Source organism: Phaenicophaeus curvirostris, chromosome 3 (assembly GCF_032191515.1).
Source record: "Phaenicophaeus curvirostris isolate KB17595 chromosome 3, BPBGC_Pcur_1.0, whole genome shotgun sequence".
Lineage (NCBI taxonomy): Eukaryota > Metazoa > Chordata > Aves > Cuculiformes > Cuculidae > Phaenicophaeus > Phaenicophaeus curvirostris.
The window spans coordinates 15995428-16014865 of record NC_091394.1 but is presented as its reverse complement, the minus strand read 5'-3'; the positions used below and the strand labels follow the sequence as shown (position 1 = coordinate 16014865).

General features: G+C 38.8%; 1 protein-coding gene across 14 annotated transcripts in view; it reads left to right on the top strand.

The window, feature by feature from the left end:
- The window catches only part of IKZF1 (IKAROS family zinc finger 1), a 66553-nt gene extending 48706 nt beyond the window's left edge, over nucleotides 1-17847 (top strand). For 8 of the 14 annotated variants that reach the window (XM_069853442.1, XM_069853437.1, XM_069853440.1 and 5 more), the window contains 4 exons: nucleotides 5245-5412; nucleotides 7394-7519; nucleotides 11486-11620; nucleotides 15698-17847. In XM_069853442.1, coding sequence (XP_069709543.1) covers nucleotides 5245-5412; nucleotides 7394-7519; nucleotides 11486-11620; nucleotides 15698-16404 — 1136 coding nt within the window. In that variant the 3' untranslated portion in view covers nucleotides 16405-17847. The remainder of the gene's footprint in view (nucleotides 1-5244; nucleotides 5413-7393; nucleotides 7520-11485; nucleotides 11621-15697) is intronic. The other 6 variants (XM_069853448.1, XM_069853435.1, XM_069853438.1 and 3 more) reach the window with 2 other exon arrangements.
- The last annotated feature ends 1591 nt before the right edge of the window (nucleotides 17848-19438 follow it).

Below are 19438 nucleotides of genomic sequence, written 5' to 3'. Positions count from 1 at the left end.
AGAGGTTAGTTTTGTGTTAAATGTTTCATGAAGTAAAAGCATGTATTGTCGCTGGTCAAATCTGGACTAAAGTTTTTCCACTAAGACAATAAAAGAGATGTAAAGATGCTGTGCTCTATAAGGATGATTTTTCATTATATTGTGCTGTGAGTCTTTTTGCCTGGATTTTCTAATTCTAAACAAACTTAAAGAGTGAGCAAAGTTAAGAGGCTGAAACAAGTGAAGAATTAAAGACCAAAGTGAGTCTCATCTTGCCTGGTATAAGCTATTTAAAAATTAGGCTTCCAAAGTCTAGGGTCATCCATAGTCAGAAAAAGAACTGAAGGGTACTGCTGTGCTACACAAGTTACTTTAAAAATAAATAAATAAATTGGCTTTTTTTTCATGAATATTCAAATTGGAGGGAATTTTTAAGTATTTTTAAGCTAAGAACAACCTGTCCAATGGTTAGATTCCACTGAAATAGCTGTGCTAATGAACACATAGTTTATTACTCTGCATCCTCACGATCAGGTTTCGATCACTCCCCAGGCATACTAAGGAGTGAGTTTAACAAAGTGTTTTCAGAGTCTAATGGAGAGGATCTATTAAAGACCCCAGGTGTTGTCCATGTCCTCCAGTGCTAAATCCATGTCTCTCATCGTCACCGTGGCTGTTCAGGCTCTGGAATGGTGCAGTCTGATAGTGTAACATGGGTTGCTACATTCAGAAGCATCATACTGGTGATGATTAGCAATGCTGTTCATTGCCTACTTCAAATTACTCTTCAATTAAATACTTCTGCCAGAGAAGAGTAGACACATATCTTTACTGGAAAAGCCAGAATTTGTCCTTATAAGACAGGTTGTAGCCTATTTTTTAGACACAGTAAAAGGCTTCTTATTTGTCTTTTTTTTATATTTTTTTTTACTGTTAGTGTGATCTTTTAAATGTTCAAAAATATTAAATGAAATGAGGTACATTGGATACGAGGCCTATCAAACAGATCCATGGGCTTGAAGAGGATGCTTTAGTATTTGAAATAAAATGTTACAACTTAAAACATATTTAGATGAAGTAGACGTCTTTGGGCTTGATTAAGGACCCTGCTGTTTTATTTAAAGTACACTGCCACTGCTTAGGAGGAGCTGTTTTGGGTACCTGAGGGTCAAAGGCAGTGTTTGCACAAGGGCTGAATGGCCTGGGTGGGCATACATCTGAATTTTGGGAACTGCCTTTGTTTTTACTGCACTGGTTAGTACCCAGAAGGCTGAGTCTCCAGAGGACCAGCTGAGCTGCGTTTTTGTCACATTCCAGCATCCCCAGGCAGCACCTCACCAGTTTCCCTGGACCAGACCTCAAGCTGCCCCAGGTCCCTGCGTGGCAGAGGGACTAGTATGCTTGCCAGAGGTTCTCAAGGCTCTACCACACAAGCACTGTCCACCCTCTGCAGAGACTTCTCTACCCATTGCACATCCCTCCCCTTGCCAGTAGAACCCTCTTTTTAATCTGAGTACATAGTCAAAACCTACACTGGAAACACCCCATGAGCTGCACTTTGCTCAGCAGGACCCCTTTCTGTTACACTTAATAAAACTAAAGGGTGTGAAGTTGATTCCCCCGGTCCTTCCATAGAAAGAAAGCCTTTGCCTTCCCTCCCACCTTTCCTTCAGCTCCTCTCCTGAGCTGCCTCTCTGGGTGAGTTTTCGTGCTCTTACAGAGGCTGGAGAGGCAGTGGAATCTTGGAGCTAGTAGTTTAAATTAAAGGGATGTCATGGGGAAACAGTAGTGACTGCTTTTCCTTTCAGCTGTGCTGTAAAAATTAAAAGTAGAAATAGGATATACTATTACAGACATTTAACTGACTAACCTGGAGACCATTTCAATACATGTCTGATGAAGGAGTAAGCCTCACAAATGAATTACTTTGGTGCTAATTCATGTAAAACCTGCATATGCAGTGAGGTTTCCTTAAATAAATATTTGATAAGTGAACAAAACTCCAGCACACTAAAATGTCAAAATAAAATGACTACCTGACCTGATAAAAGGCATAATTACATTTAATGAATATACCTGCCAAGTGCAGATATGCAGGGCAGCACCTGATATTTCTACCCTCTCCTGTCTGCAAGCAGCTGTATACTGACTGCTTCCTAGTGCTTTACCTGTTGCTCCCATCTGCCACAGCTACCCACCTGTCCCCGCTCTCCTTCCACAAGGCTTTTAGGGCATTGATTTTCACCATCTTGCTGCTGTCTTGCTTGATGTTTAAAAGAAAAAGGAAGTTTAGAAAGGAGAGGCAAATCTCTTCCTTCCCCCTGATGCTGAGACCTCAGGTTATAGTTCAGGTTTTGCTTGCTCAGTGTGCACATGTATATGTGCATATGTACTTAAGTGCATATACACGTGTATGTATAAATCTATTTTCTCCTTATACGTACACTGCTTTAACTTAAACCACCGGTTAGTTCAATTATGTCCTGTTAATTGGGTCTAAAGGTCTCAAATTTATTTAAAAAACTAATGCTGATTGAAGAATGAGCATTAAAAAAAAAGAGAGAAGAAATAGCCATGAACATCTCTGAGTATTATGTGATTTTGTCACTTTATTGTTTAAGTAATGAGAAAGACTTCAATTAAGATGATAAAATATTCTTCACTGAATAAGTAGTCCTGGGTCCATGCTGCCACTAAGGCTTGCAGGTCACTGCAGTGATAGTTGATTCAACTTAGAGCCTCATTGCACTTTTTGCTTCTGGGCCCATATTCATGCACAGCTACACACTGTGTAGTGAAATCCACCCAGGGTAGACATGTGCTGTTCAGAATGAGCAAGAAAATAACATATAAAGCTGATTGTTCAAACAAAAGATGCATTATGTATTTTTTTTCATTCCATCCTGTCCCTTCCTCATTTTAGGGGGATAGTTCCACACTCAGTAACTTTCCATCGGGGACTGGCTCTATCCTAGCAGGGCTGAGAGCTTTCTGGGCATGTTAGATACCTGAAACAACACAGATGTTCCCCAGCCTGGCAATGATACCATGGGTGACCGAGGGCTGGCTGAGCTATACATGGTTTCAGGGTCCTCCAGTGATGAATCTCATTTGCCTTGTGCAGGTTGCCTTATATTTGATCACATTGTAAGTTTGTGGAAATATTTGGTATGCAGAAGTCTCATTTGAAAAGTTCTATCTCTCTGTCATCTTCACCCAATACAAGGTTTCACCCTATAATTGCAAGAGTTGTGGGCTGGAGATACATTCCTTTCTATTTTGCTTTGCATTTCATTCCTGGAGTACTTTTATGATCCACATTTTCTTCTCTTATGCTCCTCTGAGTAAAAATAACAGAAATGAGAAAGATGGAAAAGCTTTCAAGTGAGAATTAACATTTCTTCTGAATTTGTCCTCCCCCTATACAAACTAACTTCGTTACTGTTTCAGTCCGTTTCTAAAAAATATCTTCTGTGCTAATTAACCATCCCAAAGATTAAGAGGTAAAGCAGACAGACTCTTAGCCATCTTCTTTTTCCCCTATCAACTCCAATGCATGGGTTATGAAGTACAGCGCAAAATCCCATAAGGCTAATGTTGGCATTTTTCTGGGTCACCCCAGTTGAACCAGTTGCAGTGACTACAATTACTTCATGACAAAACAGTGAGCACATTTGGCTTGACAGGGACTGTGCTGACCCAACTGAAGCTGTTTGACCAATGAATATACCTTGCCATAAAGCAGATTAATTTTACTGTTTGCTGAATGCTAAAGCTGCTAGCCCTGGTGGCAGAGTTTCCAGATTTTTGTGTTGGGACTGCACTGCTATCTAATTGATTTTCAGCTGTTCTGCTGAGTTACCTAAAAATCAAAAATTATCATGCAGCACACATATGCACATTTATGGACATATGAGTCAGTCCTAGATGTGCAAATTAATACATGATGGTTAAGTGACAGAAAAGAAAGCAATTGCTTAACTTTTATATTTTTTTTCATATTTTAACTTCAGCACTGAACTATATATTATTGCTGTATAAAGAAAACAAAAACTAAGATCAAGTCATGTCTGGGCTGTTTCTTATATTGTCAGTGTATTATAATTACTATAGCAGAGTACATTTATGTCTAAGAGAAACTGAATTCAGCAAATGAGTTCCAAAGTCTGGTTTGACTCAATTGAGGGCTACGAAGAAATGAGCATGGAAGAGGCATTCCTGTTGATGGAGTGCTCTCATGTATGATTTTTTCCTCTATTCCTATCTGGTACAACTGAAAACATAAGATATTTTATTTCCCAATGACTCAAGAAAAGGCCTTGTATGTTTTCAATAAAGAAGGGGAGAAAAAAAACTGAACAAATAAATGAGCATATTGATTTTAAACAGCACTAAAAATCAAACAGCCATATAAATTTTCGCAAACTAGTTCATTTGCTTCCTTGATAACAGATACCAGTTTAGACAAATCAGGGCCATATCTCTTCAAGTTTTATCCCCTGTTTGTCCAAAGGTTGACCAGTAGAGCCCATCTGTGCAGCTCCTCTGTTACCGTACCTAGAGAAGGGTAGAGACCTTGGCATGGAAGTACAGAGCTTCCTTTGCACTGTCTTAACTTATGTGATTTTACTCTCTCTCTTTCTGTCTCTTTCTCTGTCTCTTTCCTGATTTGGCTGCTTAGGGACAGACAGGTAATGGAGAAGAAATTGAAAGGGAAAATACAGGGAAAATGTAAATGAAAAGAAGTTATTATAACTGTTATAATGAAGTGCCTTTCATTTAAATATAAGAATGTAACGCTGAAATGAACTTGTGATCCTGAAATGCATTTTTAATGAGTTTCCTTTTTATTTTGCTGCTTCAGTGGCATATTTTAAAGACCCTTTGAAAAAAGCCACATTAAAAACCCCACCAAATGCCACAACATGCAAAATTGGATATTGGTTTATTCCAAAACTGCTGATCAGGAAGAGTGGCTCTTCAACACAAAATGTTGCAGTCACTTTATTTAAATGAGTTTGAATTTGCATTGTGATGTGCCATTCTGATTTAGAAAAAAAAAAATTAGATTTTCAGATCAAATTGACCCAGCCAGTGAAGCATTAAGAAACTGGCAGGTTTAGTCTGAAAGCCTCATGTTATATCAAACCTGCAGCCGGTGGAAGTCACAGAGCAGCAGTGAGAAAACAACTTTCTCACTGAAATCTTTCTCTTGTTACCGCATAAGGTTTTTTGTTCTCACATATTTTCTCCTTTTCCCTGTAGGAGAACGCCCTTTCCAGTGCAATCAGTGTGGAGCTTCCTTTACACAGAAGGGCAACCTTCTGCGCCACATAAAGTTGCACTCGGGTGAAAAGCCCTTCAAGTGCCACCTGTGTAACTACGCGTGCCGTCGCAGGGATGCCCTCACGGGACACCTGAGGACTCACTCCGGTAAGTGAAGGTGCGGGATGATCCAGGGATGCTCATCACTGCACCCATTGAGGAGACAGAGATATCCACGGCCCCCAAGCCCATGAGGTCTTCTCACCCTGGGAAGGCAAGTTGACCCACATTGGGGTTAACCAAGCTGTGAGCCGGCCACGATATTTTAGCAGCAAAGAAATTACTAAACTTGCCTCACGCTTGTGATCCTTCACCAGAAGTACTGGGTTTTCTCACATACTTCTTGGCTGATTAAAAGTTTCTGTATTACAGTTTCATCTTACAAACCTCATGTGAGTAATCCATTTCATGGAACTACGAATATGAATTAAAGCCGATGAGTGCTTTAGGGTTTGGATGGCATTTATTCACATATAAAGATAATATAAAGTCTAAACACAGTAGTTTTTAAGTCACGAAGTCTCAAAAAAACTCTAGTCTGGTAGTCATTCTTGACCTAAGGAGTGAACACCACCTACAACATTTTGCAGCAGTTACTTGTGACACCTTATTATTACAAAAATTTGTAAGAGAAAGAGTGGAGAAGAGGAGAGGGTGGGAGAGAGAAAGATAATAATCTTCCAAAAAGAAGACCCTGCTGATTTTTTCAGTGTTTTGTCTCAACAGTAAAATGGAGATCTGAATAAATATTTTTCAATAACGTGCTTTTCTGTTACCACAAACCTCTTAGTGTTTGACAGAAGCCATAGTCACATACCTTCTGTGAAGCAAAACCAGTTTAACACCTTTAAAGTCCCTTTAAAAGCAGAATGCCATCTCATCTTATTTTCCAAGCTAAGCTGGAAATGCATACTGTTACTTGGACAGGAAACCTCCAAATCACATTGCTGGAACTGATACTGGTAACTTTACATGTGAAAGCTGCCTTTGGGACCAAGTTTTGGTAATAGAAAGGGAGTACTCAAAGTAAAATGTTTGTGTTTCACAAAACTAAGGAAATTATTCTCTGTCACACACATTAGTAATAAGATCCCTAGTGGTGGTCCCAGGTGCCCAAAATAAGTTCTCCTTCTTCTGTTCTGGCCAGATTCATGAAAGCACAACTTTAAAATATTTTGCCTTCTTCTCCCTTACTGTTACTGATTTTCATGACTGCAGAAATTTAAACAAAATTTTTTCACATGTACATGAAATTACTCCTGGACACTTTCAGCAAACTCTGAGGATCCCATAGCTAAAGACACAATGCATAAACTGTAGATGGTGATTAATTCCTGCAATGGGAAAACCGACGTCAATACATTATCAAACACGTTTGATGTCCAAGTCTGATTTTCACACAAGAATTTGTAAGCAAAATTTGAAAGTTAAGCTGTAAAACCATCTAAAATTGTGAAATCACATATAAGGTGATGGTCTTGTCACTCCAAGACAGAAAATTTGGGTCCAGAAGTCCATGAAACTTTATAGTGACTGTGAAATTCCTGGAACTACATAGATCTGGATTGTTGTAATTTAAAAAAAAAAAAAAGTCGTGCCATCTCTTTCTGATTTCCAGAAGCAGAAAATGTGTGCAATTTAACATTGTCCTAAAAGAGTTGTACTGGTTCTGGTTACATCAGGAGTCACATCCAGCCACGGGCAGGTGTCTACCTACACCACATGTTCTCCTATTGGCAGTCTCTGTGGGAGCTAGGCACCTAATCATCAACACTCAGTTTTGTCTCAGTTTTTGACTTGTGTAGGTGCTGGTTTTGAAGATTTAATGTCATTTTCCTTATCTGATACGAATCATCTGAAATCAGCTTGCAGCACCTACAGAACTGGCCTGTTGATGTAAAGATATACAGCTCGTTTTCCATTAGGGTTTTTTTTCTTTTTTTTTTTCAAATTGACAAAATCTTTCTTCAGTTCATCACAGCATGGGTTTATTTTCAAAGTGGCCTTTTTTTCCCCCTGTTGTTACCATAATTAATATGCTGTTGAATACCTCTCCTGAATCTTTCTCAATTAATTGTGTTTTCTCCAGTTGGCAAACCTCATAAGTGTGGATACTGTGGTCGTAGCTATAAGCAGCGCAGCTCTTTGGAAGAACATAAAGAACGCTGTCATAACTATCTGCAAACAATGAATATCTCAAGCAGCCTTTATTCAGGTAATAAATGTGTCCATTTGGGGATTAATGCTGTCCTGTCACGTGCGCAGAAAAAGGAGTGCAAAAGGAACAGTAGTATCATTTGTGGCATCTTTTCCACTGAGGAGGCATGCACACACCCCATATGCATGATACTGAATCTGGATTCGTTCTGTATTTGATAGATATTTGGCTGTGGTCTCATTTTGTTTAGCTCAAACAGAAAGCCAAAGTAAAACTCAGGCATATAGTAAAACACTTGGAAGACCTGGGAAGTTTCAGTTTACCATCTCAAGACAGTATAACTACATCATCTCACCACCTTTTCTTTCAGTTTGGAGTCCTATATAGAATCATAGAATAACCAGGTTGGAAGAGACCCACCGGATCATCGAGTCCAACCATTCCTATCAACCACTAAACTATGGCCCTCAGCACCTCGTCCACCCATCCCTTAAACACCTGCAGGGAAGGCAACTCAACCACCTCCCTGGGCAGCCTGTTCCAGTGCCCAATGACCCTTTCTGTGAAAAAATTTTTCCTAATGTACAGCCTGAATCTCCCCTGGCAGCGCTTGAGGCCATTCCCTCTTGTCCTGTCCCCTGTCACTTGGGAGAAGAGGCCAGCACCCTCCTTTCTACAACCTCCTTTCAGGTAGTTGTAGAGAACAATGAGGTCTCCTCTCAGCCTCCTCTTCTCCAGGCTAAACACCCCCAGCTCTCTCAGCCGCTCCTCATAAGGCCTGTTCTCCAGCCCTGTCACCAGCTTTGTTGCTCTTCTCTGGACTCGCTCCAGAGCCTTGTGGATGTATTCCTAATAAAGACTTAATATTAGTGCTTTAAGTAGGGCTGCAGAATCTTTTGCATTGCAAATCTCCTGCCCCTCTCAGGCACTGGTTAATGGTCTTACTTGATCACTGAGTCCAACTCATCTAACAAGGATAAACTATCTGTTTTTAGTCTCACTCTTCCAAGCCAGAGGACATGAAACCAGGGGCATTTAATTTAGCCAGTTTCACTGAGACAGTCCAGAAAGGCTAATAAATTGTTGACAGCCTTCTTCCTAACCTTCTATTTAAAAGAAAACTGGGAGAAGTGAGGAACTCTGGTTCTTTTCTGAGAGACCAGCCTTACAGTGAATGTAAAGTCCATTTCTTGAAGAGTATAAAATCTGAAGCTATGACCAGAAATAGAGCAAGCAGATACTGGGGGTTGAATATTTTTTAAACAAGGATCCTAAAGATCTATATGGGATTGATCACAGTAAATAGCTATAAAAAATTCCCCTGCATGTGCATTTTTTATGTAGAGAATATAAGATTTAACTTCTATATGGTGGTGTTTGAGCCCACCCAGTAAGTTACATTTCTTGCTTATCTCTTTGATCCCGTCAGTATATGTTATTTGGTTTGTCAAAAATAAAAATGGAAAGTTTTCTCTGACCTATTTGCAATGATGCCTCACTTAATATTTTATATCTGGACAGAATCTGAATATGTTTTTACATGCTATCAAATAATGTAAAATATATGCACATAATGATAGCAGTGAATACAGTGGAGATGCTTTTGGCAGACAGCATGTTAGAGAAGCACCTCTTCTAATTTTATTGAGGGGCTGGAGAATGTATAAGAGCTCAGCATAATATACAGTAGGCAGCAACACTTATTCTTCAAAGAAGTGATAGGATTTAGAAGCAAATGTTCTGTCTCGGGATTTGAATTCCCAGTATTCCCAGATTTGAATGCCTGCATTCAGAAAAAATCTGCATGAATGAGTAGCTGAACTACTACTAATGTCTTAGTAAGCAAAAATGTTTAGGTGAAACTGGTATAAGGTATCATAAACTTTAGTAAGAAATAATAAACTCTTAGCGATGGACCTTGTCTATAGCAAATCAAACCAGAAAAGTTTACATTAACTTAAAACTGAATATCTCAGTGGGATGAAAACTTGGGGAATTCATGAGTGCTTGGAAGAATTACTTCTTCCTTGTATATACTGTATCACATAAATCCATGTTTTATATAATAGGAGTACTTTTTCAAATTAGGGAAAAAACATAAAGGAATAACTTCTGGGTTTAGACCTTGTATCCTGCAAAAACATTCACTCTTAAAATAATAAAATAAAAAAAATAGTACTCAGTTAATAAATCAATTCCCTACATTTATGAAAATAGCTTTGCTGCATTTTTGCTAGTATTTTGCATCCTAAACAATCTATTCTATTTGATTGCGAACATAACATTTTGCCATGTTTATGTTCTTTACTTCCCTTATAAACTCAAAGATGAAAACGTACAGTGAAATAGTTGAGGATGAGTGAATATCCTTCATGGATTCCTAGTACGTTCTACATTATACATAGAAAAGCAAGTGGTATACTAGCATTCTTCTTATCATATTACATGGTAAGATATGGAGCTATTACAGTCACAACTCAGGCCCTGTTTTTTTCCTCAGACTCAAAAAGGTTGTTGAAAAATTCTGCTAGGACATCTAATTTGACATTCTGCTACAGTGGTATTGGCTTTTTACAGCATTTTTAAGATACTTTCTGCTGTATTTGTAGAAAGAATATTAGCTGAAAGGATCTAAAGGGTAAAAGCTTTCCATCAGCTTGTAAATCTAACAAATGTAATTGAGAAAGTACTTAAATAAGGGAAAGATCCAGCAAAGAGGAGTAAAAAGGGAACAAGGGATTTTATTTACATTTTAACTTGTGTTTGCTTTCTTTAAGAGAAGGAGATTCAGCATGAAATTAGGAACCTGATGAATTTAATGGAAAAATTCTTATTTTAGAGGACTGGATTCTCACTGTCCATGTGAAGTTCTCTCTTAGAGATATTACTTGAAGTTTTGCATTTGAGCTGAGTGGAAGTGTGCTGAAGTCTTGACAGGTCTACATAAATTAACAATAGAATTATTTTATGAAGTTTCAAAAGGGTCAACTACAATTTCTTCCCTCACTCATGGATTTTTGTTTGAAAAGATGGTGGTTTTTTTTCCGTTCACAGACACTAAATTACAGTAAAATAGTTATCAGGTTGGTGGCAAATTTAAGAAGGTGTCAGTTGCAAAGGCTGGAAAATAGTATAACATTCATTATAGCCAGTTGGAGAGTGGGGGCTTAGCAGTTTTAAAAGTTGCAATATTAAAAGATGTAAAGTTGGATACATAACTTACGCTCTCTTAATTGATTAGAAGTGGAATGTCATTATGTCCTAAACAGATATTTCTTGATCATTTCAGCTTTTAATTAAAAATTCTTTTGTTTCCCTGTTGAATGGGTTACTTTAAAACATTCTCTGTGAGTTTCTTCATGAACTGGTATCTGGAAGCCTTAGCCACCACAAGATGCTTGCTAGATGCTCATTTGATGATGACTAGACACAACCAATGCCCTTTACTATCCTGCATCTTCATGACCAAATTCTGCCCATATCCTGCATTGGTCACAACCTTTTCCATCTTATGGAGATGGGACAGAAATCCCTGAGACTCCCTGTCACTGTTCCGGTCACTGTCACCACAACATGTGCTGCTGCAGCAGAAACTCATGAACCAGTTCTGTACTCTTCTGCTTGGTATTGTAGGTTGTTGCAGCCTAGGACAGATCACCTGCTCTTCCCAGCTGTCCACCAGACTCTGATTTCACATCTTTCAGGAATAATGAAACTTTCACAAGAGTAAAAGAGTAGCTGTAGAATGGGGGTGGAATGATTATATTACATACAGGCAGGCACCTTGCAGTTGCAATTTCATTTTTGTATCACAAACGAGGGAAACATGAACACGTACATAGATTATTCAGCATGAGGGACTTTTAACAAGAGTCAGAATCGTCCTGTGTCTGCAGAGGTGAGCTCCTCCTTCCAGCTGGTTGGGAGCTAAAAGACATTAGCTGAGAAACAATAACCTGAAGACAATAGTTCCATTAAAATGGAACAAGTGTGCCTAACCCTTCTGATGTCATTTGATTTCAGTCATAAAAGACGAAACTAACCAGAGTGAAATGGCTGAAGACCTGTGCAAGATAGGGTCAGAAAGATCCCTCGTGCTGGATAGACTAGCAAGTAACGTCGCCAAACGTAAGAGCTCTATGCCTCAGAAATTTGTTGGTAAGAGTTAAACGTTTGCTGTCTCCTAAAAAATTAAAAAAAAAAAAACCACACCCCCCAAAACATCTCATAGGATTTTTACTTTTGCTTTATGATTTTACTTATTTTACTAAATTATCAGTATCTATCTCTATAGAAGCAGAACAGCAAAGTGTTGGGGGGGAAAAAAGCAACCAAACTTCTTCAGCATACATTCTGCATGTTTAATGTTCCACATCTGGAGATCAATTTTAAGTTTTCTTCACGTCTTTTTCAAATGCTTATGAAAAAGATCATTCTGAGATCTGGATAGGCTTTTGAAGTTGCTTTAAGAACATGAAGACATGAATAGAAGTTTCCTACTAAGAAAGCACTTGACCACACTTTCAGGGTTATTTTAGTGATTTTTTGGATGACATCCAGATCTGGGCATACTGGTGTTTCTGGAAGCATTGTGAATAGTTGAGCATAGGAAATAAATAAACTTAGGACTGAGAACAATACATAAATGAAAACATCTATGAGAATATCCAGTAAATTATGCAAAAACTTCATGCCAAGTTGCACTTAATATTTTTTATCTTAAAAATGAAAAGATGAAGGCTACATCTATATTGTTCTATTTGGTAAGCCCATACCAAGCAGTGGTTACAACAGTTTTGTATTACTGAGACCCTCAGACAATATTGTGCAGCTATGTAGAATTAGTCCCAAATAAATAAAAACATGGGAGATCAGAGGACAGCATATACTCGTATTTAGTTAGATCCTCTACACATGTGTAGATTCTCTACACATTCATTTATAATATTATACTATAGGAGGCAATCAGAGAAAACCGAAGTCTTTGAAAAAAAAATACACTTTGAGAAGGTTTTCAGTCAAAAGTCACAGCAAAAAAAGATCAGTTTATGGGGCAGAAATTCTGAATATGCCCTCTTCAATGAGGACACAAGGGTGAAAGGAAAACTAGTATTTCTGAGGCAAGGAATGGGGAATCTCAACCGTGCCTGGAGATGCAACAGCAAGTTTGAAATGGAAGTCCAAGATCATCTTCAAATCCAAAGGCAACAAGATCAGGAGATAGTTGAGAATAAGAAATGCTTATGCTTATAAAAGGACAAAAGTTCTAGTAGATGCATTTACCAGAAACATATCAACTGTGTGAGGCAAACATGATTCATTTAGATACTCCATTAACTGATTGCTTTAAGCAAAATACCAATTCTGTGAAAGCTCCTGGAAGACCAATAGTGTTAAAATTTAAAAGGTACTACCAAATATCCTATATGAATAGATCTGTGAGTGTGGACTAGCTTTTTTCATTCTCCTTTTCTCTCTTCACCCTGAGAAACATTAAAGACAGCCAGTTTAGCTGCAGGTTTTAGGAGGGCAGAGTTCCCTGTCAGTTAGTTATTCAGGGTGTGGTGTAGGAAGACAACATACTGACAGCAGATATTTATGGAAATTTGCTAACCTTCAAAAGGATGAACTTTTCTGAATGAAAATGCCCCCAAATCCTTTCCTTTCCAATCCTCACCTGCTGCTTCATGTAACAGGTACATTCCTGATTAACACAAAGTTGGACAGGCTGGTCAGGAGAACTTTGGGGTAATAAAACATGTTTATTGCTCCTGTAGATTACCGTGTCTTCCCAATCCTCGTAATGAATTCCAGGGAGAAGGAGCAAATTACATCCTTTGCGTAAGGAAAAGACGGCTGCTTCACTCATTTTACTCAAGGCTAAATTTATTAGCTTTCAATAGTGAGATTGTTCACCAAATTAAGCCAGCTATCTGTAAAATTCTCTCTGTATTCCAAACTGGAATAGCTCTCAGACCCAAAAGCAGAACTGGGCCATCCAAAGTGGAGAGTAAGATGTACAGGTGAGGTTGACACATATTTATTATGTTACAACAAAAGGCAGCAAAGAAAAGAGGGGTTAAAACCAAAAACAATTAAAAAAAGAAAAGAAAGAAGTGTCCACATGCACTGAGTGCATTTTTACTATTTAGGTACCTGCTGAAGAACCCTGAGCAGTACAAAGAGCATCAAATCATTAGCAGTTTCATTTACTTATGCTCTAATAACCACAGAAATGAGCTATTATTTTTAATGAGTGCAAGTCTTATCTGCATTGCTCAGATATAGAAAAGATACCTATCTACTTCAAGTTTGTGTCTGTTTCACTGCTGGGAAACGATTTTTTCTAAGGAACACTTGATCCTCTCAGTCCAACTATGCTGCAGAAAGCAAACACTACCCAAGAAACAGCTATTATAATGCCTTCTGAATGCCCAAAATCTTGTGTATTATGAAGATCAGTCCCACTTTTCAGTCTTGTACAGTGCCTGTGGAACAAAAATTATTTTGACCTCACTTTTCCCTCCTTGAATCAAGGGTACTCTTGATTCAAGTATATCAAGGTCATGTTAGGAAGAGGGGGTTATATATTTAATTCAAGAGTGCACACCAATAGAGGGATTCTCAAATTGGCAGAATAACAGGGAAAGGAGAGGAACAAGAAGGTTGTGCAGCACATTTTGAAGGTGTCTGTACCCTACATCCCTCATAGAGCTTAGGCAATGCTCATAGTACTTCTTTCTCTACTTCCAGAGATGGAAAAACTGGTATGAAGCCATATCTTGAAGGCAATGTAGACAGCAGGACATTCTGCACTTTAGTTCTGTCATTGTAATTGTCATTCTAGAAGTTTTCTGGGCTTTTTGCTTACTTCAAACAGTCAATTTGAGTAGAAACTGGGTGGGAAATTGTTGATAAATCAGTTTTTGGATCTTCTGGTATATTTTCCATGCTCCTATTAGCATTTCTTTTAAACAAATTAGGACTTTCCAAAGCCTATGAGCAAATGTCATGTTGATTAGGAAATGGTAACAGCAACTCACAGAGATATTTGTGACTTTCAGTGAATTTCCCAAGATCTGCAGAGCTAGAAAATCCATCCAGACTGTAAACAATATGTTACTGGTAGTCCCTAGGAATCTGTGATAATTTCCTACCCCTTTGCAAAAGTTTTTTAGACGCCTGACAATAACATTGACGGTTTACATTGTTTGAGAAGACTGTTCAGGTTCATAAAATCAGCATCTCTGTAAATCAGTTTCTCCCACTCCGAGCTTCTACGTTCTCCGTTTTGCTCAGTCCTACCTGTCTAGGAATTTTAATAAATTGTAATGAAACTCAGCTTTCAATACTAGGGCACCCAGCTAGAGATACAATAGTGCAGTCTGATTTTAAAAAAATTGTCTCCTCCTTACTGTTGACATCACAAATCAAAGTTACAAGTAGCAGTCTTCCTCTGTATAAGGCTTTTTACCTTGTAGTAAAAAGTATATTCCTACTACAAATGCACTTAAATTTTTCCCATGGTTCTTGGCTGCTCCTTGAAATGTTAACTATTTGACACAAAATTTCTAGGATTAGTAGCTTCTGGTAATGTGTCTAACTTACTATTTCTTAAAAAAAAACAAGAGGTAGGGGAGATGGCAATATGAAAACTTAAGGTTTTGTTATTTTTTTTTCCAAAATTACACATGACCACATTGCCAATGCAGGTTATTTGTAAGAAATAGAAGTTCTAAAAGTGAAACATACTATTTCCAGTCTAAAACTGCAATATTTTAGGGAAAATATTGATAATGTGCTTCATGCTCTGAAGCACAGAGGTGACGCTCCCTGTAACTGTGCTGGTACACTGTCTTCAGTAACCACATAGACAGGCATCAGCTCACTGTGGGAGGCAAATGAGAGAGTACAGTTAGAGAGGAGAAAGAGAGAATGAAACACTCGATCTGTAGCTCACACGAGCCCCCATATAATTATTTCCATAATCTGTTTTGATACATTTGTTTTTTCTAAGACCTGAACTTATTTTGCTTGTCAAAAAAAATAAGAAAAAAATGACCAACCATTTTTCTGACCAGCTATGTTAGAGAACTATGAATACCTCAGGTGAATTTCAGAGGTGGATTTGATCAACTCCTTTTCTTCCATGTTGCTGTTTTATTAATCCATGACGTTTGGTTCCTTAATTATGTAAAAATCAGCCCTCTAACTCCTGACTATTTTTCACTGCAGGTGAGAAATGTCTGAGCGATCTTCCATATGATGCCACCACCAACTATGAGAAGGAGAATGAAATAATGCAGACACACGTTATTGATCAAGCCATTAATAATGCCATCAGTTACCTGGGGGCCGAGTCCTTGCGTCCCCTTGTCCAGACACCACCAGGTGGTTCTGAGGTGGTGCCCATCATCAGCCCCATGTATCAGCTCCACAAACCTCTTGGGGACAATCAGGCTCGCTCCAACCATACAGCTCAGGACAACGCAGTGGAAAACTTGTTGCTGCTTTCCAAAGCCAAATCTGTCTCCTCTGAACGGGATGCCTCTCCCAGCAACAGCTGCCAAGACTCAACAGATACAGAGAGTAATAATGAGGAACGCAGTGGCCTAATTTACCTGACAAACCATATAGGTCCCCACGCAAGAAATGGCATCTCCATAAAAGAAGAAAGCAGGCAATATGATGTCTTGAGGGCAGGCACTGACAATTCCCAGGATGCTTTCAAAGTGATCAGCAGCAGTGGGGAGCAAGTAAAAGTTTACAAGTGTGAACACTGTCGAGTCCTTTTCTTGGATCACGTGATGTATACGATCCATATGGGCTGCCACGGGTTCCGCGACCCTTTTGAATGCAACATGTGTGGCTACCATAGCCAGGACAGGTATGAATTTTCTTCCCACATAACTCGAGGGGAGCACCGTTTCCACATGGGTTAAAACTCCTCCAACACAGATACAGCCTCAACAGCTGCATTACTGGAGCTGCACGAGTCACAACAGCAACAAAGCACAAGTCGGCTGGACAGTAACAGTAACAAGAGAGTCAAAAGTTCAGATATCTTCTCCCACAAGAAAACATTTTCCTCTTGGTAGCATGTATTGCAACTCAGTTTTCTAAAATGAGTATTAAAGTTTTTACTGAAAATATTTGATCACCGAAAACCTTTACTAATGTAAGTAGAAGCTTTTGTAGTCACGTAGCTGAAAGGCCTTCCTTTAACTGATGCTTCTTGCAAGCCTTCCTTGCCAAAACTCTCAACCATGTGACGGATGCACCACGCAGATGAGGATGCAACAGGCAGGAGTGGCCAAGGTTTCTCTCTTAACACCGTGAGTGTAGGGCTCTTGCACTAGATGTATGTTTTTTTGACTCCCTGGTATTATTTGACTCTGGGGAAGAATAAACTCCACTGAAGCTGGAGGGTCCCATCTCAGATGACTTCAGAGACAGCTGGGTTGAGATGAGACCCCTCAGCCAGAGAGTCATTGCTTTGGTGGTAAAAAGTAGAACGTTTCCATCTGCAAGGGTGCTGCTGGTATCGACATCACGGCGTGTCTTGTTTGTGTCACTAGGCAGGTGAGCAGGTATGTGAAAGACAGAAGAAACACCCTTGTAATATACAAATGTGAAGAATGAACTGCATTTAATGTATAGAAAAAGGGTATTGTTGGCTCTTCTTTGAATATTTTCTCTCCTATCCAACAAAACCCTGCTTTTCATTAAGCAACCCCTTTTTTCCCTCTGCATATCCAAGTTACAATGTATTTAATTTTTCTTTGTTTTTTTAAGTTTTAGTTACTTAGAAAAGTATGATGTACAGTTGAGAAAAGCACTAGCTAGAATACGTGTGGGGAAAGTCTCCTTATGCACATTTTTCATCTTTTAAAACTGCCTGGCAAATATCCAAATGTCTTTCTCTTACATATGAAAAAAAAACCCTATTTTATGTGCACAGAAGATGTCCTCTTGTACATTTTGTGAGTCTACTCATAAGTGTTGTAATTCTTAATTATTTTTAAAGCACTGAGATGAATTAAACCAGCCAGTCAAAATCTGTAGTCTTCTCCCTTATTCCTGGCACTTGCTGTTTAATGAGTGGCCAAGCCCCACAAAGGTGCTGAGAACCCTAGCTTCCTATTCAACAAATCACTTCACCATGTGCTTTAAGCTACTTTTACTTCAGTGGAACTAATCTTAAGGTTAAAAAAGTGGTGTTTTGCTCAATGGGAACCAGAGATTGCAACACTTTGCAAAGTGCAGTAAAATCCACCAAGAGCTTACTCTGTGGCAGGTTCTGCTGCAGATACTGTAATTTCAGTTAGAATAAAAACTTCTACAATTAATAGATTCTAACCCCAAACACAGCTGATATTACAAAATTTTTTTTAAAAAAAAACTTTCCCTTTACTTCCTCTTCCAAATAGTTCATTCCTTGCACTGAACACCCTTGTACTCTAAGATGGGCAAAAACCAAATTTTTGCAGCTGCATAAAAAAATCTGTCCTCAAAGCTGCAATACTTCCTGGGCAACACTCATAAAAATAACCCATCTTATTAACTTAATGTATAAATACTTCCACTCTGCACAGTAAATGGGTATTCTCCAATAAACACAATCGTATAACCAACAAGTCTAGGAGTCTTGTCATACAGTTATGCTTTCTCCATTCAGAAGTGCATGCAAGCACATATATTTATTGTAGAAGTAATTTGATGGAACCACAAACTCTTGTACCTAGGCCAATTTGGCCTGATATGTGTAGCTATATTTGATATACATTTCCTATATATACATACTAGTGCAGGCACACAGAGTTCCTTCTTCTGCTTTCACTTTTGCAGGTGTAAGTCAGGAGCAACAACACTGAAGTTAGAGAAAAGATACTGATGAAATAATGAATTACAAGTGTATGCTTTTACAATCTCATGTCTTTGCTTTTCATGCCAACTATAAGACACTTACTGCACTGGACACAAGCGCACAGTGGTGTTTTCACATTGAAAGTGCATGTGTGCATGCTAACTTAGTAGCTATGTCACCAAATGTGAACGCTGTGGGTGAACATCCATAGACCGATGCACACATCCACAACAGTGAAAAAAAATTATTAGTACATGCTAGGTACACCAGCACATACAGTGACCATCCAAAAAATGAGTGTAAACTACAGACCCAAAGGTGATCCACTATACTCCCACATGTAAGTCAGTTGCCTTAACAGGCATTATGGCTTGTTACTACCCAGCCCAAGGCACTGTGCAAGGGGGGAAGGCACAAGGATTCATCAGCTATTTTCATGCCCCAACTACGATTTTGTCATCAATGCCTGCTACATATTCAGCTTCCAGACAGACTCTACCTGGCAACAAGATATTGCCACATATTTTGTATAGTAATCACCTGAAGAGGACATTTTAGCAGGGAGCTTGTGGTGATGAGTTTCCTTTTTTTACTGCAATAAAGTTGAAATGGGTTCATTTTTTCATACCTGGTAGGAATACATTCATCTGTTCTTGCCCCTCTCCATTTTTTATTGATACCACCCAAGCAGGGAAAAGTAATTTCCCGGCCCTGCTGCAATGTCCTGTGTGAAGTCAGATGATGGCTATACAGAGACATTCTTCTTTGATTGCTCTTTCCTACTGTTCTTTGATTTAGGCCACTATGTACCCCATGTCATTTCTTTTTTTACCCTTTCATTTTAAGACAAAAAAAGCTATAAAGCGGAGTGGGGCAGGAGCTTGCTCAGGTGGTTTTGTTTCTTTGCTTTTACTACAATCCAACACAAATAAATCCATGTTCATTAACTGCGTAAACAAGCATAGCTCCAGTGGAGTTTAAGACTGCCTTGAACTTAGCTTTTAGATGTGATTCCTGATTACCAGGTAGGTTCCCTGCCTTTGCAACATCTCTGTGCACACATGGCACGTGTATGAGTTTCTGTGTCGCTTTTCTTGCCAACATGCACA